At 40.8% G+C, this 25,376-nt stretch overlaps 1 protein-coding gene across 2 annotated transcripts in view; it reads left to right on the top strand.

The window, feature by feature from the left end:
• Window positions 1-24,764, top strand: part of LOC114144220 (low-density lipoprotein receptor class A domain-containing protein 4) — a 237,894-nt gene extending 213,130 nt beyond the window's left edge. For both annotated transcript variants that reach the window (XM_028016799.1, XM_028016800.1), the window contains 3 exons: window positions 7,838-7,992; window positions 11,969-12,019; window positions 15,802-24,764. In XM_028016799.1, the coding sequence (XP_027872600.1) occupies window positions 7,838-7,992; window positions 11,969-12,019; window positions 15,802-16,395 (800 nt within the window). In that variant the 3' untranslated portion in view covers window positions 16,396-24,764. The remainder of the gene's footprint in view (window positions 1-7,837; window positions 7,993-11,968; window positions 12,020-15,801) is intronic.
• Window positions 24,765-25,376: the final 612 nt, after the last annotated feature.

The following is a 25,376-nucleotide window of genomic DNA, read 5'->3' as shown; positions in this document are numbered from 1 at the left end:
CACATGCGTGTACACTTTGACCCTGACATCAGTCTGACCCTCCAGTCTGGTTCAGACATTCAGAGTGCAGTCAGTCTGGCTTCATGGCAGAGGAGTGGGATGGGGGGAGGGGTTGATGTTTCAGACACTCTGCTGTCTGGCTCTGATCATGTCCACCCAGTCACACATTCACCTGAGATACCGCAGACCAAGAGCATGTGACAGCTCAGCAAGCCAATGAATTCTTTAACACTGCCCTCCTCTCCCCTTTTACCGCTCTTCATGAATATTACAGCACTGGAATATTGATAATATTAGGCGACACTGTAATATTCATGATATGTTATCACAGCCTAGCCTTTTCCCTGTCTTATTAATGTTATATTCATGCAGCTGGAGATGATAGTCAGGCCTCCTCACCAGCCAAAGTAACCATTTATTGCCGCCTCAGCATCATCATCATGATGGGCCGCATTAGCAGTAATCAAAGTTCAGCTTTGTTTGAGGAAGGGGTAGAAGAGACGACTTGCTGGTATGCAGAAGGAGGAATTCATGTGGTGGATAAAAATGGCTGAGCAGGTCTGTTGGAATCAGAGAATAGAAATATTATTGCACCTCGATGGGGAAATTTCTGCGACAGGCAATGAGAGCAAGTAGAGTCACACAAAGACGTATGAAAATTCAATAAGGAGCAAAATACTGTACAGTAACTTGGGCAATATTTCAACATACTGTGTAGTTCTGTAATGAGCAGAGATTCTGAAACTCTGGAAAGCTGAATGGATAGAATAAAACTTTGCACCAGTTTTATCGTTGAATAACCTAAATAACAGATTAAAAACAATAAAATATCTTTGTTGTTAAGCTCATATGTCTATTTATTCAACAATGTAGCAAAACTTTATTTTGTCGAGATGGGGTTTTTGACTAAAAAAACAGGATTAATTTCAATTAGTTAGAGACCCTCCATTAAAATTTTGAGTCCCACCACGAATATATGAACATTATAAAAACAAACTATATACAATAAATAACAACAAAAATAATCTGCAACAACAAGGATGTAAACACTTATCGGGTTGATGGTTCTAGAGTTGGAATGCTACTGGAAGGAAGGATCTCCTGTAACACTCCTTTGTACATCTAGGATGTGAGTAACAAACTATGCAATCAGAGTCTTCCTTTAACTCCACTCTGATGGATCGTAACAGCTTGAGATGATAATGGCTGAATTCTTTGAATATTTTCAACAACCTTCAGGTGGCTAGTCGAAATCCCGTGGCGCCCTGAATCCAGTTCCATTTTTTAGTCCCTAATGATAAAATGGATGTGTTGTGATCGAGCGAGAACAAGTCAGAGGCAGCGTGTTCTGTAATCCAGACAGCCTAGAGCTGGTGCTGTGTGTGTGTCCCCCCTGTGCTGTGTGAGCGCGAGAAGAAGGTCTGGATAGACAGAGGGGGAAAGAGACGGAGCTGCAGAGCTGTAATTGTTTTTTCTCTTGTTGCCCTAAGTCCCCACAGCCCGTCTGGCACCTCGCTCGCTCGCTCGCTCTCTTCTTCTCCTCCACTCTTTGTCGCCGTCTCTCCGTTCTTCTCACTCATTACATCCACCCTACCTTTTTGTCCTTACCGTCTGCATCTGTGTCCCCGACTCCGAGCTGCGTGTCTAATGGGCGGAAGACGCACACGCACAAGTGGGCAGCCCTCTTCTTGGGGTTAATCACAACTAAACTAGTTCACTTGTTTCCACAGAGAGAGCTGGCCGACTGTAGCAGAGTGTTGCCTCAGCGGCGGCTGTAGCACATCCAGCCGGACTGGCCTGGGTTTCGCCGCCGTCTAGACGTCGCAGAGCTCAGCATGTGTTTGTTGCATCATTTCCTCCTTTTCGACCAACTCTCTCTGTCTCCTTATTACTGAGAACTCTTCCTCCTTCCAGCCTATTCAAGTCTGTCCCTTTCCATCTTTCTCTGTGCCACAGCATACTTGTGTGTGTGTATGTGTGCCAGCCAGGTCGCTGCCATGGCGCCTCAGCAGCTCCGGGCCTTGTTGATCACGGCACCGTGCCCAGGGGTTCCCATGGCAACGGCAGTGGCAGCAGACAGGGTTCCGTGTAGAAGAAGTGTGTATGTGTGGGCCCAGTGTGGTGGGCAGCAGGCTGTGAACTCAGCAGGCCTCTATCTGGGCAGCAGGAGAAGGACGAGCGAGTCGGAGCAAACAAAGCACCCTCTATTCACTCATCTTCCTTCTCTTTTCGCTCAACACACACATCACGGCGCAAGCTATCACCGAAACATGCAGACACACACACACGCACGCCAATACACACACACACGGTGGCTCAACGTGAAAACCCGAGCGTTGTAAGGCACAGGGACACAGGCGCCCCCACCACCCCTCACATCTGCAAAAGTGCTGTGTTTTACGGCCAAGTGCGCTCTGGATTGCCAGGTGTGACTGTGAGAATGTAACAGGTTTTTTTTTTACTTTTTGCTCATGACTGAGATCTGGAGAGCAGCAGGAAACTGTAAACGGCAACAGAGGAAATGAGGCAGCTGCAGGGTTTTGATGAGTGGGTTGTGTTGTATACAGAAATCCAATCTGAACTCAAGGCAGTAGCTTAGCTTTAGATAAAGTTCTGTGTCATTCCTAAGCTGCTTCCTGTTGTCCTGTGGCCTCCCTAGGCAGCAGCCAGTCAGGATGGGAGTCTTTCCTCTTTTAGGTTCTATAAAGTGTTTTTTTTCCAGCCACACGGGTTCCTGACAGCTGAAGCTTAGAGGGACGGCATTTCCTTTTGCTGGTAGGAGGAACGCTCCTAGTCCAAATTAGCAAGCAGCTAGCGTGCACTTCCTCCTGGCTGTCAGCATAAATCTGCTTTCAAACCTGCATTTCAGAACGCAGCCTGCTAGCTGCAGACAAAGCAACGTTTCCAGTGTGCAAACTAAACTAGACACCCCTGGTTCCCTTACCGAAGCGTCTAAGGTCGGCCCATCTCAGATGTGAAGTTTATTGAGCAATAACAATGTTAGAGGCCCCAGCTGAGTGAGCGCAGTCTCCATAGGTGGCCATTAGCCTGATTCTTGTTTCAGGGCCAAACAGAGCAAGTGTGCATGCCCTCATTATTCACAGAAGGAAGTTTTCCCCGGCATTAACTGTCTGGTTACCAGCAGGAAGGAATCTGCACATAACCAGACTGAGGCTGAGCCGGTCCACTTACTTCAAACTCCTACTCACCGCATCATTATCGTCATCACTTTCCTTACCTTCGTCTTGGCGTTTTTATTTTCAATACTTTATGTTTTTTGAGAGGAAACACATTTTTGATTCCTAAGTGCTATCAAATATGTATTTTCTATGGATACTGAACGGCCCTTAATGTCTGACGGCCCTTAATGTCTATACGGCCCTTAATGTCTATACATACATTCTCGGAGCAGAGATATTGAAACTATCAGAGAGAACTTTGGACTTTACAAGTGCAGAAGGAAGACTTTCTGAAGTCTTTCTGTTTCCAGTAAGTGCTGAGGGAAACTACAGCAGCAGCAGAACACTTCTCCCCTCCAGGGGGTCTTTTGTGGGCTCTAGTGTCCCTTATATGAAAGTAGGCTGACAGGAAAGGGGGAAGGAGAGGTGGGAAGACATGCGGCAAATGTCGCCGGGTCCGGGAATCGAACCCGCAACGGCCGCATCGAGGACTCAAGGCCTCCAAACGTGGGTCGCGCTATCCCCTACGCCACCACAGCACGCCCAGCAGCAGAACACTTCTGCTTGGAACTTGCTAGCAGCTACTCCAGTTCATCTCTAACTGTTAGCTGTGATTGCTTGCATTGCAACAGAGGCTCTGATTACACCGAACAGAACAGCTAAAACAATAACATGATGGTCTGTGGCTCTATTTATAGCATCAATACAGCAAACCTTTTACAATAACATCCTTATCCAGATAAAAGCGCTCTGAACTTCAAATAGCATAAAGCTAATTAAAGCCACATACAATATCATCTTCTCTAATAACAGCACAGTGAATGCAGTGTGCGTTGTGTGTTCGGGCTGCAGGCTGCAATTTATTCATGCCACATATTTAATACAGAAGACTTTCTAAGTGTGATAAAATGATGAAAAACTCCGCAAATACTACTGCCACCAACGGTGATTGTAACACTGATGGTGACAAACTGATAACATTTTCACACAATACCTATACTAATCACTTTTGGTTTTACATGCATGTTGTTTTTTATTTTCAAATTACAAGTAGAGCTCCGACTAAGGGTTATTTTTGCTATCAATTAATCTATCATTCTGACAATTAATTGGATAAAGAACTGGCGCATTATGCAGATTTTTCATTAAAGCCTTTTATATGCAGTCTTAGTAATACATTAGAACATGCAAATAAAATAATAATTCAACTCATTTCATAAATTTGAAAATTTAATAAAGTTAAATTGCAGGATTCCTTTCGTGAATGTGTGATTTATAACAAATCATGCATCTACAGCTAACAAAATACTTCTAACATCAACATGTGAAAAGCTCAGTTCTTTCTTCTTGACTTAACATCAATACAGAACTGTAGGACTGATGTGGTGATTATATTTTTGATTAGCTGATTAATAAATGAATAGCAAAAGGTGCTTACTCAGACTTTATTTATTTTGCAGAATTTGAACCAGGTAAAACTTCTATGAAGGTTTTTTTTTTGTCTTTTTATCTATATTTGCTATACAGTTTTTGCTTAATTATGGCTCTAAATATATCGTTTGTTATCCTGGCCTTTTTTTGAGTCAGTGTACTAAAGTTAATGATTATTCGATTTCTGAATTAGTTGACGATAATTTCAGTAATAAATTCATCACGACTGATGCGATTAATTGTTTCACACCTCTGCAAATACTTTTTCAAAGCACTGTCTAGGTTACATGTGAAAACATTTGGCAGCAGTTTTTTGCCTCTAAACATGACCCTGAAGTGAAAATTAACACTGACTTCTGTTTAATAAAAGGGACATTTTCCATTAGTCTTCTCTGTATTTGCTGTTTAGACTTGGCAAATAAGTTAAAATTTAATTTAGCATTGCAACCATCTAGACTTTGTTTCATCTGGGGACTTTGAAAACATCTGGCCTTAGGGCTCTGCTATTGTGAACAGTTTTACATGATTTCTTTGTGAATGGACTTATGAAGCGGTTCTTTTGCTGGAGAAATGATTCATTTGTTCATTAGCACTCTGTGTTTATGGGGTTTCAACCTGAAGAAACCAGGTAATGACAGTTATGAGTTTTCTGAACTTCCGGGTCAAGTCCTGCTCCTCAAGGCTTCACAGGATCATCTAAAGTTTTATTCAGCACCGATTTGTCAGCAAGTTTGTTCTTCTGAGAGTTAAGGAAACCATATTCTGATCCAGTATTTTCAGTTGCTCAACATTTGTTTCTCCACTAAAAGACAGATGTGAGGATCTTGTGTTGCTGGTTTCCACATGGTACCACATTCCTAAACCTTTTGTCTGTTTTTGGTTTTTATCTAATTTTTCCTCCTACTTCAGCGCGGCTGGTTTTATTCCTGCCAGACTTTCCCCTACGGCTGTTGTTGAAGAATGCAGGCACGTTTTTGGGTCGCATTATGTTTCAACTGAATTGTTGCCAGTTTTTCAAAACTTCAAACTATGTTTCTAAAGCTTTCCTGGTGGACTGTGGATGTGGTTTTTGGAGAAAATATGCACCAGAATGAAGCCTTAGTAAGTCAGATTGCTGCATGTGAAATGTGTCATCCACACAGAGAGACAAAGAAAGTCACTTGAAATGCACAGAGTTTCCAGAAGGGAGTCAGAGTGTGAGTCAGAGATCAGACTGCAGGCTAAGACGAGGTCAAAGTGAGGTAAAGGAGAGAAGCTGGAAGAAAGAGAAACTCGAGAGGTTGTAGGCAAGAGAAGGATGCAAGACAACTGATGAAGATTGTGCAGTGAGGAAGATGATAGAGAATGAATGGGAACCGTTGGAGGGAATGTGGATGAAGAGGCAGCAGGCAAGTGAGGCAAATCACAAACCAGTGGAAAATAACAAAATGGAAACTTGACTGGTGGGCAGTTCTACCCTGATCTGGAAGGTCATCCCAGATGTGTGTGTTTGCTGTTTGACACAAACACACACACAGTCATTCAGCATTCTGACAAAAGAACCACTGTATGGTGGGACAGTCACTACAGATTCAGATCTCTGGGTTGGCGCTCTCCCCTGTGAAGTCTTTCTGAGTGTACACACGCATTCACACAAACACAGTTTAATCAGATACATTGTGATGAATTCATTACTGAAATAATAGTCAACTAATTTAGTAATTTGATGAAAGAAAGTCAGAGCAGTAATTAAGACAAAATGGTACAGAAAATATACATTTTGCATTTATAATAATAATAATACCCTTCTTTGTTTGTAAATCTGTTCTACTCAGAAGTGGCAGTTTTGCTTCACTTGGTTCATATTCTGTTAAATAAATAAAAATCTCCTATTAAGCACCTTTTGCTATTCAATTATTAATTGCTTAATCCAGAAAATAATCAGCAGATCAGCCCTACTCTGTATTGATAATAAGTCAAGCAGAAAGGGCTTTTCACATGTTGATGTTAGAAATATTTTTTAGCTGCAGATGCATCTTTTGCTTCAGATGATCAAGTGTTCACTTGAGGAATGCTGTTACTGCATTTGAGATAATAAAATGTTTATTTTCTTATTTAAAAAATGGAATCAAATTGCTTTCATTAATATTGTGTAAAACAAGCTTAAGTAGTTAAATTAATTGATGATTTGATTAATCAATACATCATCAGAATAATCAATAGAGTATTCAATTACTAAACTAATCATCAGTTTCAGCCCCAGTTTGTGTTTCTACCCATTTTAGGACTTATATTTATTTTAGAAACTGAAGTTATGCTTAACTTGTGCTAACCATTACCTGTGTTCTTAACCCTGACCTCAAAACTTAATTTGCACCATGCCTAGAATCTAACCCTAAAATAGGCGGTTCATTTCACTAAGACTGGGCTTTGGGCCCCATGTGGCCCCATGAGGCCCCTCTGTCTCCAGAAGGTTAGAGAATATGCCAGAAAGGGTCCAAAATAGGTAACATACATGAGTACACACACGCACACACACACACACACACACACACACACACACACACATACACACTATTACTGAGTCTTCCCCTGAGTTTGACCTGTGCTACCCCCTGCTGGTAAACAAACGCTACAGCACGTTTTTAGAGTAGGTTTCAAAGTGAAAATGGTAGTCTATAGTGTGCTGCATATGTGAAATCAAACTGTAGAGATACAACACTGACTTATTTTTGTGGTAAAAAGCTTTTTTGTTTTACTGTTTATATCTGTGAATTGAAATTGTGAGTCCCCAAAGTTCAGCTGTTGTTCAGAACAGTCAACCTAACTGGAGGAAGATGATTGCTGCAACAAGATCCAGCCCCATTTTTCCCAACAAGTTGACTCATTTAGCACTAATTTCAAGAAAATCCATGCACTGTGGAGCTTTCACTTGGCAGCATTTAAGAGTTGTAGAGATTCTTGTTTTTGTTTTTTTTTGTGTCTGTTTTCTATACATCCAAAGTGGGAAAAGAGCAGGCAAGGGGGATGCATCAGTTTCCTTGGGAAACAAAAGTTACCAGAATGACTTGATAAAAACTGTAATGTCAGAATGTACCATGTGTCCGGACTTCCAAAAAAATGTTTCTCTTAAGCTTGTCTTGTAAATGTCACACCTGGACTGGAAGAACGGTGCTCCATCAGCAACTCAAAGATCATCACTGAATGTTTAGTTCTAATCTCTTCCCTCTCTCTGTGTCTTTGTGCAGCTGAACTGGAGTTTGTTCAGATTGTCATCATCATTGTGGTGATGACAGTGATGGTGGTGGTGATCATCTGCCTGCTCAACCACTACAAGCTCTCCACCTGGTCCTTCATAACACGGCAGAGCCAGGCCCGCAGGCACGACCACGCCCTGCAGCAGGTCAGGACCGCTGCTTCTCACTCTACAGCTAACCTGCTGGTCTTCACTGTCACCATTCAGTTCACATCAGTTCAGTTTATTTCAAAAGCACTAATTCATAACATACATCTTCTCAAGACACTTTACAAGATAACCATCCTGTTTATGTGCTGATGTACAGAATAGAATACTCTACGGTCTTTTAAATCACATCTTTGAGAAGAATCCACACCTAGCTCATTGTAAGCAGCTGTCTGCTACGATCAAACAGGAGTTTGAGAAAACCGAGTGGACAGAAGCACTTCTCCTGGATGTTAAAGAAAAAGAGAAGAGTTAATGACAGCAGTAGCTGCTCTGGTAGCATCTACTTTAGTTGCAGCAATGTCTCCTTCATCTGCATCTATTGGAAGAGTTAACAGGAATCTGAGCCGCTGGTTCCCTGCAATAATGTCCCACAGCTTAAACTGAAATGCATAAAAACAGAGAGAGAACATGATGTTAGTGACAGCAGTAATGGAAAGTAGTAGAAGAAAGTATCAGAGGGAAATGTGGTCGATATGCCCTCCAACAACCTAAAGGGCAATGCACATTGGTGACATCAGACATCTGTCAAAAGTCAAACTCCTCATGGTTCGTTCAGCCGTTGCCGAATGTCCAGCAATCGTTTTTCAACCTGTTATGTTGAGGAACTCAACTGCATTCTGGAACTTTGGAAGTTTTTCTTCTGTGCTTATTTTGTAGTGTTGTTTCTTGTTGGAAAATAAAAAATAAAATTAAAGACATTTTTGAGGTTGAAAAATATCCAGAGATAAAGGACCTGCAATGCAATCACTATGTACATGATGTGACTTGGTGATGAATTTCTCACAAGATTGGCTATTCTAATGACAAATCTTGGTCATATAGAAGAAAAGGTAAGCTTGATAGGTTTATTTTAATTCCTATCTAGCAAGGATTCAAACCAGTCGATTGTCTTTGTCTTTTGAACTTAGATAATTATTCTAACAAAGTTAATATCTGAAAGATTGACACAGTAAACTTTTTATGGTGTAATAAATTCTTTTCAGTGTACCAAGTAATTTATTAGTTTCTTCTGGTAGACTATGGCACCAGCTCACTTAATTAGACAACTGCATTTGGCTAAAATCCATAGAAAAAGCCATCTGTTGTGTTTTGTTGCACTTCAGCGTGTCTCATCCAATGAGTGTTTAAGGTGTAATTTGACATAAAGTGTCACACCATTTCCAATGATATTGAGTCTGCCTCAAGGCCAAAAACATGGACCTTGTTCCTTAGGAGAACTAACGGCTCTTCCTCCCATTCTACTTTTAAAACCTCTAGGAACCAGCAGGAAACCTGCCATGTGAGAGAAAATGGCTCTGTTGGAAGAATTATGTTTTATTATTAATGGTTTTATATTCATGTAGAGTTTTATATTCTATTCCGGAATGAAATCTCACTCTTTGTTTTGGATAAGGTGGTCTTTCTGATATTAAAAAAAATTTAATATTTTAGCCTTAAAGAAGCAAATGCATTGACTAGTTTTTGTAAATCATTTTTGAATAGGATATTTGTAATTTTGGCAGTATTGTGAAGGTGAAAGAAGGAAATCCTAGAAACCTGATTTAAATGACAAATCCCAGTCAAGATGACACCAAAGTCATTTAGATTATGGAGGACAATTCAATGCCGACCAAAGTGAGTAAAGAACAAAACTCCTGTCTTGTCACAATTCAAAAGCAAAAAAAATAAGTAATCCAATTTTTGATATCAAATCCAGTTTGTCAGGTTGGATCCAACCTGACAAACTGGGTTCACTAAGATTTATCCAGGAACATAAATGAGTATAACAGTGGAAATACTGTATATCCTAACTGATCAGTTCTTCAAGGCCTTCAGGGTTACAATTCATTACAGTACACTAAGAGCATGTAAGAAAAACATGGATGGCTTGTTTGGAAGTGTTACCAGGAAAAAAAACTTTTCATTGGTATTGCACTCAAGTAAATAATGCCTTTAACAATTTCTTTTAGACACAATAAATCACAGTGCAGATGTTTGACAATAATTCACAACAGTGGAAAAAAAACTAGACATAACAGAGCACAAACTACTTACTCTAAGTACTGCAGCACAGTGGTGGTAGTGGGGTAATGGTTTGGACCTGTTGAAGATTGACTCACACTGGATCATCAATGATCTCGAACCTAGAAACAAGTCTAAAACAAAATGCCTGAAAATACAAAGAATCAAGGTGTTGCAGTGGCCTATTTAAAGTCCAGATCAAAATATTCTTTTGGGGCTTGGTGCAAAACAAACAAAAATATTAGATCCTTTATAGAAGACACTATCTAAAGGACCACTAAGACAAAATGTTTCTCTACAATCCTCCAAATTATATAGAGGAATGTCACTTTGAACAGAATTAGCTTAAGTGAATGTGTAACAGCACATTCACGTAAGCTAATTAGTTTAACTAATGAGGTAACTAAATGTCACCTCATTCACTTGAGGTAACATTTATTTCATTCCAATGCTGAATTTGTAAAATGATTCCTCATTCTGAGGACTATTTCCCTCTAGCTGCTGTAGATCTAGCAAAGTCTAGTCTGTCTAGTTAATGCTGCCGTCGTTTTGATCCAAACTGATAGTGAGTGAGGCCCTTTTTGTCTGACTGTCTGCTCATCTGTTCTCACTGAGTGTTCCTGTGCAGTCATTGTGTTAGTACATTTATGTATTTGTGAAACAGGACAAACATACCCTTACCAGTATGTTCCCAGTAAACTACAGTGCAGCTAAATGAATCTTTTTATCCCACTTAGAGCTTTTGTCCCAGTTTTACACTGGTAGCAGCTTTGCTGCAGTCTGTTAAGTGAATTCGCTGACTTGGTTTCCGTGGAACCGGTCTCTATGTTGTTTTTTAACAACACAGCTGTAAAATATTTGCTGCCAAACATTCTACAATTCAAACTGGCTCAGCTGAATCAACTGGGCTACAGCATTCTCGTTACTTTGGGTTGTGACGTGGAGATGCTAGCTCTGTCTCAAACCTGCAGACCATTTTCAAAGTGGGAATGTGTACAGAAAAAAAAGTAACCAGAAGTTTACATGCATCTTTTTTTCTGACTGTCTGAAGTTAAACTAGATAAAATTTCTTGTATTTAAAGTTTGTCACAATTACCTACATTTTTTCTATTTCGAGATCTATTAATTAATGTCTTTAACATCAGAAGTTGTTTACGATTACGATCTCCTTAAGCAGTGGAGGAAAGCCAGGATGATGATCTGTGACATTACTGAATAAATCTTTAGCAAATAGAAATAATGTAGTTAATGACGTGAAACAAGAACAGTTTGGTTTGATTTGCAGTGAGAAAATAGGTGCATCTTTCTCATTCTGGCCATATAAACTTCTGGTTTCAACTACAAGTCAAATACAGGCACTTTCACAAACAGTGCGAAACAAGCTCCAGTACAAAACATGTTGGAAACTAACCAGGTACTCCAAACCAGCATCTGGAAATGTTTTTCCTAATTCTACACCTGAGCTAATGCTGTGTTAGCTTCTTGTCTTTTCCATATTGTCTGTATGTTAACCATGCTAACCAATCAAATTAGTTGTACTTCAGAGACAGTTACAAAGCAAAAACACCACAAATAAAAGCTCCTATAAAGCAATCAAAAAACCTGTTTGGCACTTCTCGTGTAATTTCTGGTTGCTATGGAAACATGCACTTGGAAATATAATGTTTGCCCACCAAGGACTGATATGAACATAAACAACATGGGCAGAAGTCAAAGGCAGGTCAAAGTTTATGTTATAGAGCACACGTACAACTACATGAATTGACCAAAGTGCTGCATAAGTCATAAATCATCAGTAGTATACAATTTGCATTGTACTTGCTCAGAAAATCTAGCAGCTGTCAACAGCTAAACATTCAAGCTCCTGATCTGTGAGCCAGCAGCTTGACCTCTGTTGTTTTCCTGTCTTTAGGATGGCTGTCTGTGGCCTTCAGACAGCGGATCCCGACAAGGTGCCTCAGAGGTAAGACCACCACTCTGGTCCTCATGTTAGACACAGTTCTGACTTCTGCACATCATGAGCATGACTCAAATGTTACATTCAAAAATAGAATATTTCATAAAATATGTATTTCAAAAACAAGAAGTTGTCCTGAAATAATTTTAACATGTTTCTTGTCTTAACGTTTTGAGGAAAACTCATTTCAGCTCTGTAATTGTCAGGTTAGCTTTGGGAATGCATGGAAGGTCAAATAATTGCAAAGGCTATTATTATTATTATTATTATTAGTTTTTTTTTTTATATCTTGCAAGAATGTCAGAATTAAACAAAAGTTGTAATACATGTATATATGTAGATTTTTTTTTCTTTTTTCCAAACTCAAAAGCACAACATACAAAATGAGGAGAAAAAAGACAACAAGCAAACAGATCACCTCTACTTGGAAGATCAAGAATCTTCAGACACTTCATTGTTCCATATGGGTTATGTTCCATACTGATATACAAATATGTATCAATTATTGACATAATCGCCCCACATACATACTACATACACACTCCCCGTCGCCTGTGGGGGTGTTGCACCACGAACCACTGAAGTAAACAGAAACATGTGAAGAAGACACTGAGAGCTACTTCATTCTTCACAAAGGGTAAACAAAAATGGAGTGGCGTCAGGTTTCTCTCATCTTTGGCAAAAGACCAAAAGACATTTCTCCCTCTACTGTTAGACTTGTGTGTTTATTTTGGTGTTCCTCAAAATTAGGTTTTGGTACTAATATTAATGACAACCAAGTTTTGGTCTTCGTTCATCCAGTCAGGATCGCTCAGGTAAGCATTTGGATTGACCAAAAACCAGATTTTATCTCCCACCACTAGTTGGTTGTGCTTTAGAATAAAACTGCTGTGAAACAGCCAAACACTAACAGGTCTGATCAAATGGTTCCTATTAAATGCTTTAATCTCACTACCAGGAATCTGTTTGCAACGTTAAGGTAGACAAATGCAGCAGATGAATTAAGAAATGTGCTCTAGATGTACATCAATGGAACCTGTAAATGTCGTGCATTACTACAAGGTTGAGTGTTTTTCTTTATGCCTTGAACTTAATTGCTTCAAAACACATTCAACAATTAACACTGAAGTGCTGCTGTTCATGCTCAACATTCTCAGAGCTCTGACTCCCTGTTTAATTCTGGAGCCGCCACATCTAAGAGTAATGTCTCTCAGCTGATTAACGGCAGATGAATGGCTCAGTTTGAATGATGTACACAAATAGGGCTGAAACGATTCCCCGACTGATTCGAGTAGCTCGATTATTAAAATTCCTCGAGGAAAATTTATCTGCCTCGAAACGTTGTTAAATTATGTTTTATTATTTAGCGCACCGTGTTCCAGCCGGGTCATTACTTGCGTTGCCCAGCACTCTCACTTCAAGGAGTTCAATTTATTTTCCTTGGTGCGTATTGGCTGAAACCCCAAGAACGAATTAAGGAAGACTGTAGATGTTGGCTTCTGCTGTTAGATTAAGATGATTTCCAATGTACACATTAAAGCATACTCAGGAATATTTGGTGTGTGAACTATTAAAACATGAAATTATGAGCATTTTTAGAGGGATTCTCAAGTGTTAATGGATTTTAGTCTTTTTGCAGGTGGCTGTGGTCCCCAACCCCCGCAAATACCAGGTGGCCATTGTAGTATACTTAAAAGCAAATCTGAAACTGCTCCAGTGGGTCTGTTATCTAATCAGAATGCTTTTGTTCAGCAAATCTTCTCAGTATCTGCTCTCAGCTCTTTATTTTGTTTCCTTGCCGACTTCTTTCTTGGCACGCGGCCTTCTGTAAATGTTCAACGCTCACAGGAATACAGTTGAGGTACAAGCAGCCTGACATTTGCATTCTGGCTGCTTGTAAATATTTGATCGTCCAGGAATGGAGCTCATATGCCGCACTGGGCAAGTCTGGCACCGTACATCAGACATGATCAAAGCTGGCGTGTTCTCAAAGAATCATGGGTACAGATACGTAAACTAATGCCAGCATACTTCCCATGACCGGTAGCGAGCTTAGCTTAATGATTGTTTGCTTGGTGAAAGAGTTTGAGTCCAGGTGAGAAGAGAGAGTTGGAGAGGTGAAGAGAGAAACATGTGATGCATGGTGTCATTAGAGCGATGAGTTAAAATGGTCCTAATGTGCTTCCACATACTCATCAGATATAAAGTTGCTGTTCTCCCTCAGTGAGAACCTTAGAGGTAAAACACAAGAAAAGAGAATGGGAAGTGACAGGAAGTGGGGTTTGAGAGAAACCAGCGGCCGAAGAGGAAGAGAGTGACGGCAGGTGGAAACAGTGCTGGTGCTGCAGCAGCTGGAGAGGAAAAGGCCATGCAGAGACAAACACAGAGGGAGACACAGCCAGTGAGTGTGGGTGGCTGATAGATGCAGGGATGCTGTCTGAATCTGTGTGTGTTTGTGTGTGTGGCAGTTTGGGCTGAGGAGGGGCTGACGGGGGCCAGTGGATTCTGGTGCGTCATTAATCAGCAACACCTCCCCTGACACTGTCTAGACAGCCGTCTGAGAGCTGCCCTGCTCCGCTGCGCTCTGCTCCCTCCATCAGCTCTACACCTTTCTCCCCCCTCTGTCTTTCTATCTTTCCGTCTCCACTTTCTCTCTTCTGTATTTTTTTTCCCTATCTCGCCCTGCTCTCTTTCTCTCCATGGCTCTTTTTATTCCCTTCTCCTTTCTCTCCGTACTTATCTCAACAGCCTTTCTTTTTAAATCCTTTCAGATTGACTCTTTCTGTGTTTCAACCAGTCTCTCCATTTCAGCTGCCCAGATCCTCTCTCTTCCTCTCTCCCCCAGCTTCTGTTTCCAAGCCTGTTGTTCTCTTCACCCAGACCGCTTTGTCAGTGGGGGTTGATGATTAGAGACACAGTCCCTAATTGAAATAAGTTCCCTCTGATAATGGGTTGCTGCAGCAGCAGGGAGTGGGGCTGGATAGAGATGTTAGATATTAACACATGGATCATGACGTTCCAGTCTGAGGAGTTAATTGTAGTGAAGAACAAAAGCTGGCAGATGAACTAATGTGCTGATGGTTGTCCTGTTTGAGTGAGGGATCTCCTTTCTCTCCTGTAATCAAGCTAAAACATCTGTAACCACCAACTGGTAGTTCACTGGTCTGTGTGGAGGTACATCACGATGATCCGCCATCGTTTGCATCAAAGCCATTGATCCTGCATCTGTATTTAAGCAGTTAACAAAAATAAGAAATAAAAGAGATCGTGAGAGGCTGAGCTGTAAAATATCACCATTATCTCAGCCAGAAATATATTTGCCAATGTTTGTTGTTTTTGTTGCTAAAAATGTTTTATGACTTTAAAGAATTTCTATAATTGCCAAAGCACTAAATGATCCTTTTTGAATAAAACCATGTTGAGACAGACCTAATGGATTTATTACCTTGGATGTTATTCTCACGATGACTAGAGTTCTCATTGTGTGGAGTAGGTTTGAAATGAATCCAAAGTAAGTATTTGCCATTTTTTAGTGAAGGAGTTGTGCTTTTCTTTTTTTTTTTTTATCGCAGATCTTCATTGGAGGCCAGGAACTCTGGCGTGTGATGTCACCTTGCAATGTGTCTAAACAAACAAAGTTCCTTTGGCCATTTATAGATTCTGGTTTTAGAGGTTCTGAATGAGTAAAACTCAGACATTTGAGAACATTTCTTTGTTTGTTTTTATGTTATCAGTGTCCCTCCTCCTCTTAATGCTGGGTTTTCCCTGTGTGTTTCTCTCTCATCCAGGTATTATACGCTCCCCAGGCCAGGGATCGCTTCACTGCTCCCTCCTTCATGCAGCGCGACCGCTTCAGCCGCTTCCAGCCCACCTACCCCTACATGCAGCACCAGATCGACCTGCCGCCCACCATATCGTTGTCAGACGGCGAGGAGCCCCCACCGTACCAGGGGCCCTGCACGCTGCAGCTCCGCGACCCCGAGCAGCAGATGGAGCTGAACCGGGAGTCGGTGAGGGCGCCGCCCAACCGAACCATCTACGACAGTGACTTGATCGACATAGGGAACGGCGGCGGCCTAGTCGGGGCCGGGGGGGGCCTGGGAGGAGGGGGCCCAAGGCCGCCCAGCAGTAACTCTGGCATCAGCGTGGCCAACTCCTGCAGCCACGGGCGCATGGAGGGGCCCCCGCCGGCATATAGTGAGGTGATGGGCCATTTCCCAGGCTCCACGTTCTTTTTACACCAGCACAGCAATAACCAGAGAATAGGGAGACCAGGGGATCCGGGGGGACTGGGGAGCAGGACGATCCAGCAGCAGGGCCAATCAGAAAGCACAATAGTACCTGCCAAGGCCAAGGATGGCCAACCAGAGGACCTGGTGTGAGGAATGGGGGAGTGGGGCAGGCAGGGGCCAAGCACCCCGGACTCAGCACCGTCTCCTATGTTTACGGCTGACATGGAAGCATCAGCCTCTGTATCGCTCTGTCGCTCTCATGTCCTCTCTCCACACTCCCATGCACAAACAAATCTCGATCCGAGCTACAGCAAAACAAGGAAGGAGAAACCCAGAGTTGATTTAATTTCACTTTCTATCCAGCCGGCACCGCTGGGGAATTTTGATTTCCTTCTTCTCTTGGAGAGAGAGAGAAAAACTCTAGCTAGCACAGCCTTTGGGTTTTTTTCATTCAGTGAAAGCTCTACGATGGGGACGGGGGAGAAAGTTCCTATTTTCTTTTGTCTTTTTGATTTGCTTTTCGGACCGGGATCTGTGCACAACGCGAGAACTGAGAACCCAGGACATACAGAGAACACAACAAAAAACAAAACAAAAGACTCACAAACCCAAATCTTAGTGCCAAGGTTCACGAGGAAGCAAAGCAAAGATGGCAAATAACATCTTCTAACATTCACAACACAACAAAAAGAAAAGTTCCCTAAAAGTTGCACTATCTCTTTTGTCGTAAGAGAGGAGGGACATGATGTCATGTGATGCTGATGTTTGTGTTTTCATTTTATTTTTGTTGCAGGGTTACTCTTTGCTTTTTGTTGTTGTTGTTTTTTTTTGGTTTTTTTTAAATCAAGGGTTTCTTTTCATGGATGGACTGAACGACTGACTGAAATCTCGCTCCAAAGTTGTCATTAAAAAAAAAAAAAAAACGAGGAAAAAATTGAACAAAAACTAACAAGTATAAGCTTATCTACATCCTTTTCCGAAAAGCGCAAGAAATCCTTGAATCCAGCCTAAACCATCTGTTCACACAACAGACACACTGAAACTTAGTAAGAGAATAACCGTGTACTGCTTTACGTCTGCTTCCTAATCCGGGAGAGAAATCTGTCTTGTGACCAAGCAGTGATGCTTCTTAAAATCTTGACTAAAAAGATTTTAGTCAGTTCTTGAACTGACCATCAATTTAAACCAAGCTTAAAGGGGCAGTATTATGTATAATCGACTCTTATGAGCTTTGCGTCATGCTGTAATGTTATTCCCTCATCAAAAACATACCTGGAGTTTTGCCTGGATTCTTTCATGAGTGTTTAAGAAATTCTTTAATCTCCATGACAACCATTAAGCTAGACAAATTTCCAGGGCGGACCTAGCTCTGCCTTTGAGGACCAAGCTCTTCCCAGTTTCAGAGGTTCCGCCTCACAGAGCAGCCGACTCCCCAACTCGGCTCCTTCAGACTAGCCAGCAGCAGTTAGCAAGCATCTGGTGGAACTACATATCTTCTGAGCTCATTATTGGTAAAAGCTTTGTTAAAGGATTAATAAATGAGCCATGTTGTGATGACTTCCTGAAGGTGGAAGTCATCACCTTTCACCAGGACAGGAGTTTTTAAAGAGACAAAGGCCCAATTTCAAGGTGATAAGTTAAAAAAGTCAAATTTCTTTTAAGCCATATTTGATATGTACAGCAGTTTTCTAAGAACTGAAAGTAACATAGTTACTGAGTTGTGCTATAAAATGGCACTGTGTCCCTGAAAAACACATAATACCGCCCCTTTAAAACTGTGTTTTGACTCCATGGGGTGACATCAACGTGTGTTAGGTTTTATTTGGCGTCTTGGTCAGAGGAGGTTCTTCTCTTCAAACCTGTCCTGCTCTCTGAGCACCTGACCCTTTTCTTTGTCGACCCGCACAGTGCATTCTGCCACACGGATCTCAGAACCCTCCTGCAGTTCTGCCAACCAATAGAAGGCTCAACGCTTCGTCTTCACATCAGCGACGACCCCTCCCTCCCCCCCCAACACACACACACACACACACAACAAAAAGATCAAGTAAAGATCGCTTAACTAAGGATTCCACAAAAAAAACTGACTGTGGTTGAAGTCAAAGGGCTACCAGAGGGTCCTTTTTGATAAACTAGAAAATCTAGCCTTTTTTTCACCTCATTGTTGCCTTCAATCTCTGCTGTTACGCTTGCTCTATCTCACTTCAGCACATTTCAGTGCACCTTCTTCCTCCTCCACTCCTGCCCTGCAAAGATAAACTGCTCATCGCCCATCCTGCCATTTGTGTGCAAAGATGATGCAGAGTCAGCCAAGCCCTTTAAAGCTGAGACTGGAGTGGAGTCGTCGTTTGGCAGCACGCTGATGCAGTCTCCTCCTTGCAGTACGAGTGTGTCGGCGTGTTTGTTGCTCAGACCCTAGGCAACACTGAAAAGCACTTAAAGCTCCTGCATGGGTATTGTATGTGTGCATGTGCGTACAGCTGAGTGATTTCTGATCTGACTGGTTAGAGTTTTTAACATTTAAATACATGTTTGTTTTGTTTGTTTTTGTTTGTTTTCTCCTGTTTGAATTCAGCAAAGCATTTCTTAAAAACCCAGGAATGGACGAGGGTCAGTAGCCAAAGAGACGCAACAGGTTCTAGTAACATTCACAAAGTTAGCTTCAGATTCAGTTTCAAGCTGCAGCAAGGTATCAACAAATCTCCTGACAAATTTACTTTCTGACCATTCCAACCCACTCAGATCTGGTGGAAATAAATTCAGATGTGCAGCGACAGAGAAGTAATGACTCACGAGATCAAATATCAGTTCTCAGATCACATCATATTTATCTAATTTGCTCAATCTACTATCATACAAGCTGCGTTTCCATTGACCATAAAAAAATGCACAAATTGAAATTACGTAAATAAATTCTCTTAATGGAAACTCATTAATTCTGAAAAAACAGTTTTTCGATAAAATGTTTTAGTATTAGGATGAGGTGGTTTTTCAGCCGTATCAGAATAGATGTATTTCGCAGAACTGTAATAGAAGCAGTTTATTCCCACCACATAAGTCACGTGGTCAACAGCCTGATATTACTACTGGCTGAAATGACAAATAAGATAACAGGAAGTGGTAGGAGGATGATGGTTTCTTTTTGTTTTTTTCCAGACAGTATGCAGCTGGTTCCACTACAGCTCTCACAGCATCACACAGTTCATAATGAGTTGTGTGTCATTCCAGCGTGTTTAATCCAAAGCTTTTCTGTAAACACACCAACTACATAGTTGCATGTATAAGTGGTTTGCCGCTCAAACGCCTGTATAAGACACTGGCGTCTCCTATGATTGGCTGATAGATTAGCGCTAGCGCCATGGCTGAATTATGAACATATTTCATGTTTACAACCCTCGTTGCCATGGCTTATCACATGAATAAACTTCATGTGTGATTCTAATTTTCTATTTAATGGAAATGACGGAATGTCAAAATTTAGGGGTTTTTTATATTAGCGGAATATAGACAAAGATTTGCTCATGTTTGTAATGGAAACGCAGCTATTTTTGCTTCTATTGACATGCATGTTTCTGTCTAACATCAATGTTCCACAGTGTTTTTGTGTCAATTTAGATACGTCCCTATGAAAAATAATGTATGCAGATTGGGCTATATGGTGTTCATTACAGTGTTTCTTCTTTTCTGGCAGATGAGGCTGCTTTTATCTTGACATCGTATTTTATTGTTTTCCATCCCTAAGTGATTCATGCTGCTGGCTAACTTAAAAGTTGCTTTCATTCAACCAAGAAGTTTGATCTGAATGGAAACAGGAATGTCGAACCGCAGACCTCACCGTTCGCTTACGATTCAGAAGGCCTCTTTATCGCAGTTATCAACTTACTATGAAAGTAACATTACACACAACCGTATAGCTTTCTCCCCTTCACTAGTATCTAAGAAACCAAAATGGTTTAGATGAAAAACTGAGCTTAAATGTCTCAGACACAAAGATTAAACAGAACACATCAAAACCATGTGTACCCCGTGCTCTGAATGAAGGAAATGTTAGTGGATCTCTGCTCGTTTCTACCTACCAAACATTTGGCAAACTCAGCTGTTTGAATCACTAGAGAAATCTCTGTTGGCATTACCGCAATCAAATCTTAGAATTTCTATTCTGGTATTATTGACCAGTTAATAATATTACTTCCAGTTAGAAGAAACATTTTCATTAACTGAAAATTTTATCTTAAGTGTAAATCTACCAAAACCTTAACTAATTTTGAACCTAACTCTGTCTGGGTGGTCTTTGACTGCCCCCTGTTGGTGAAGCACTTCAAAACAGTGTCACTGCAATATTAGACGCACCTGAAGGCCACGAAGCTGAGGAGCATTTTTACCCTTATGATAGTTATAATGTATCTACTTCCACAACTGAAAAACAAGGCAGGTAAACGTAGTATGATGAAGGTTTTCAAATGTTTGACAGTGGTTCTCTCTAGATCCAGACTTTAGACTATGACTTTTTTTTTTTTTTTTTTTTTTTTTTACAAAATAGAACTTTTTTACCAACTACAACTAGATCATCTTTAGTGATCTAAAGACTGCTATTGCCGTCCAACAGATCTCTTCTCTTGAGAAGAGATCTGTTGGACGGGTCCGAGAATATAAAATATGAAGAGGCTGAATTAATTTCGACACTGTTTTACCTCCCAACATTGATTTGCGTTGGGTAGAGACGGAGCAAACACATTTCCAGGTGCAGTAACACCTTAGCTTCCCTGGAGTTCAGCCATCGGCTGCAGCCTCTTTACAGTTTAGTGCGACTTGAGCAGTACAGATGCAGTGAGAGTGAATTAGAAATATCAAACAAACAGAAAATGTGCCTGGAAGTCCACATGTTCCTCCACATTGTGTTTTTCAACCTTCCCGTGGTCTTAGCGCAACGCTCAGGAGGAGCGCGGCAGATGACACAGTCGGACAGCGGCGAAGCTGTCAGACCGTCAGTTCCCAAAACCACACAGAAAAAAACTTGTAAAAGTGCGAAAAGCTTGTGGGGTTCAAATGGCCCCGTCTCTTAAGACCGCGGGAGGGTTAACCTAAAGCTAGATTTTAAGTTCTAACATCACAAAGAGGGACGTTTGGCTCACTTTGGGTTAAAGCGCCTGAATCCCTTCTAATTCAGTGTGTTTGAATGTACGTATGCAGATATTCGGCTTGTGTCTTTCTGCTTGTGTGTGTGCGCGTGTGTGTGCTACTACATCACTGCTGCTATTGCTGTTGCTGCTACCACTGTCTTTGCTACTGCTGCTTCTCACATCCCTTCCTCTGCCAGCCTTCCTCTGTCTTGTCCATCCTGTCCTCCTCCACTCATCTGAAGCTTAGGAGAGAAAGCTGCAGTGAACCCCACAGGTCCCTGGGACTCCTGGTACTTTTGGTCTTAAGCTGCAGGGAGCTGCTTCACACTCAAATCTCTTCTATGGTTTTCTTCTTTTCTTCCCCTTCCCGCCCTTCTTTTTTTTTCATTTTTTTGGCTTGTTCGTACTGCGCAGTCATAAGCTTGTAAATGGAGGATAAATAAGATAAATTTTATGTTTTCTACAAGGAGGTTTGCATGTTACTAATATATGAGTAAATACGGTGCCTAATGTTCATGTTTGAGCAGATCACGCCTCTGTCACACTGCTTCTCGGGATGCAGGCAGGCGCCGTCTCCGGTCTGGCGGAGTACAGCTGAAATGTTCACGGTCCTTCCGGAATCATCTATTTCTGGGCAATCAAAAGCTTTCTGATCTGAATCGGATCCCAAATTTCATCTGAAAAAGTCCTTTCGGATATCAATCAAGCTCTCCGCCTTGTTCTCCCCTGACAGCACCTGAAGGTATTCCGAGCAGCACTGTAACGGGACTGGAGCAGACATAGGAACCCACTTGCACTCAAAAAGCTCCCACCTTCGTTGTGCCTCACTTCCAACGGTGCTTTTTTCAGTAGTCTGTCTTTCTTTATGTTTGTTTGTAAGGTGCTGTATATAACTTGAATATATTATGCACATATCCTACCCAATGGGTAGAAACCACAAAAAAGATGTTGTGAATAATGTAATATACTGTATAGACAATATAAAAATTTTAAGAGGGCAACATCGAATTTGTAAATGCCTACAGTTAAAAATGTGCTTTGTCTTTTTTTTTTTCCATAAGAGAACATGTTTTTCCAAAGTATGCTCAGAATATATGGTTGCAACACAAATTTACAACTTCTGATATTTTCTTATTAATAATAGGCTGTTATGATGTGGCTGAGCTGAGCTTCAGTAGCTTGTCGATGGGTTTCCTCTGTCGCAGCGCCAGCCGTCACTCAGAACCCGGACACAAGGTGCCGGGTTCATCCCGACCGACGAACAGATGGAATGTTCTATCAAAATGATCTTTTGGTATCACAGATTGGACATTAAAAATATGTACAAATGTTTTATCTAAATCCAGATTTACTTGCAGCAGCTCAGAAAACGTGAACAAATGCAACCTTTGCATTTTGGCGCATTTATTCAGTGGGAAAAATGCAAGTAAAGCAATAGTTAATTTTTTAAGTGTACACTTTTTAAAAGTTGATTAAAATATCAAAGAATTTATAATTAGTAATCCATAACATCCTGTTACTCTGGGGAACAAATAAGAAGTAACAGATCCTGTTGCTGTAGCGTCATGGCTGGAGGAACCATATGGGATAAAAAGGTTGGATGTAGGAAAAACCTTCTGTTAGGTTTGGCAGAGGATCTGTGATGCTGTGGGCTTGTTTTTCTTCCTGAAGTCTGAAAAACCTCATTAATGTGCAAAAACATATTTTTTTTATATACAAGAAAATCCTTTTTCTGATTAAAAATCTGTTGAGCTATTATTTAAAAATGGGTCTTTAGTCCTAGAAGGGATGGATGGGACATTTAAGACTTTTTAAAAAGACCATTATGAATAGAATTTAAGAACTATATCTCCAAAGACATGTATGAACGTTGTCCAGTCAACTGGTGATAAATTTACACTGACCCGTGATGGACGCCAAAAAACTTCCTTGCTAGCTAGGAAGGGCATGTTAGCATGGAGTCACAGAACACAGTCAAGATGTCGGTGTGTGACTCAAGAAAAAAAATACATAGAACTTACAATTAAAGAGCCCTGCCAAGATAAAATTTAAGACCTGTGATAAACATATTTAAGGCCAACTTACTTTTTCAAAACTAATTTAAGGCTTTCATTTTTAGATACACAAATTTAAGACTTTTTAAGGATGCCCTAGCACTCTGTGGTGGAAAAACGCAGGTGTCCAAAGCATTTGCAGAAGAATATAAAATATAAAGAGGCTGAGGCAGTAGAGGTTCTGTAAAAACAAATAAAAAATATGAAATTCCCCACTGAATAAATGTTCTGAAGTTCATAATTTTCAGTGCTGCAGCTAAAGCTGGATGTATTTGAAGTTTTGATCTTTTATTTTTATTTTTTGACATCCTTGCCAGGCGTGCCAACGAATGAGCCAGGCTCATCAGCCTCTGTGACGGCAGCAGTTAGGAACACTGCAGTGTGACTGGAGTTTTACTTCCTGTCAGCGGGGAGACTCGTCGTCAGGACGACGGCAAGGCAAAGCACCAAAGGAAGTTAGCTTCACAAGTTTGCACCAGCAGTAGGAAACAAGCTCCGGGTTAAAAACTATCAGTTACTTTTACTCTACTATTTAGTCGCTTATTTTCTACATAACGGCAGTATATGTGGCACAATGTATAACGGGCATCATGTTTAACCTGCAGCCATTTACTTCTAATATGTACTAAAAAGAACTCCACTGTACAATAACTGCAGAGCATGTTCATTCTTATCTATAGACGATGTACATAGCTACGCTCCATTTTTTTTTCTTCTTCTTTTTCTTCACAGCACCAAATAAGTGGCACTTGTGTTGTTTTGATTTGGGGATAAAGTTGCCTCTGCTCTCCTCCTGTTTGGATGTTTTGTTTCCTGGAAGAGAAAAGACTGACGCTCCCTCTTCGCTCCTCTCAGCAGTCTGTACTCCAGTGCAGCAGCTGTCCGTATCGTTCCACCTCCAGTAATAACGCCTCAACAGTTTGTCCTGACATTTACCATAGGACTGCTTCCATTATGGGTTTTGTAACATCAGTTTGCTTTATTTACAAAAATGAATCCTTCTTGTACCCCTCCAACCCCCTCTGTGCTGAAATCTAGATACATAGATATATATAGATATATATTTATATGGTCATGCTTAGTAACCATATATCTATATATATAAATATATATATCTATGCATGTAACACAGAGGTAAAATTGTTGTGTATTTTTGCCTCTTTTTATTTAAGCAATTGTGATGTAATAGGTTTTAGGCCTAAGGTCTGTTATTGCAATACTTTTACAGAAAAGCAGAAAAAAAAGTCAAAAAATGTCGCTCTAAGTGCTGTTGTAGTCAAAGATTTTATGCTTGTACTTATGCTGTAGTCAGACTGCAGCGTAACAAATAAAACTTTAAAAGTGATCCTGCTGCTGGGCCTCCTGTCTGTTCAAGGAAAGAGGAGCGGAGCTCCAGAACATGGCTGCTGCTTCCTGCTCTGCTCCCAGGGCCAAGACCTAATGCTTCCTTTGTTGAAGCATAATGCTTCATTTATTTGTTGAGAAATAAATGAAACGTTAGGAGTTGGCTTACGCGCCTGGCGTTCCCGACGGGCTTCAGTGATGAGATTCAAAATTTAGTCTCTAACTCAACGTTGTGGTTGGGTTTTGGCATCACAGCAAGAAAGTTTCTATACATTTGTTGTTCAGACAGCACTGAAGACATGTTAACAAAAAAAACACATACAAAATACAAGTTCATTTGTTTATTTTATGGTCTAATAATTGCAGGATTTCAACCAGGTGAAGCCAAAACTGCCATTTGGGTAGAACACATTTCCAGACAGTGCAGGGCTTCAATGCAAAATGTATGTGAATTTTGTAGAGTTTTGGCTTAAAAACTCCTCAGCAAACAGCAATTTTTGAGTCTACTACTCTTAATGATGAATTAATTACTAAATTAACTGGCATGGGTGGGCATTTATCACATTAAAGCAGTTTTAAACATTAATTGAAATTTATAATGTTAACAGCAATT

The sequence above is a fragment of the Xiphophorus couchianus genome, chromosome 5 (genome assembly GCF_001444195.1).
Source record: "Xiphophorus couchianus chromosome 5, X_couchianus-1.0, whole genome shotgun sequence".
Lineage (NCBI taxonomy): Eukaryota > Metazoa > Chordata > Actinopteri > Cyprinodontiformes > Poeciliidae > Xiphophorus > Xiphophorus couchianus.
The sequence above is the reverse complement of the archived record's forward strand: the minus strand, read 5'-3'. Positions and strand labels throughout refer to the sequence as shown.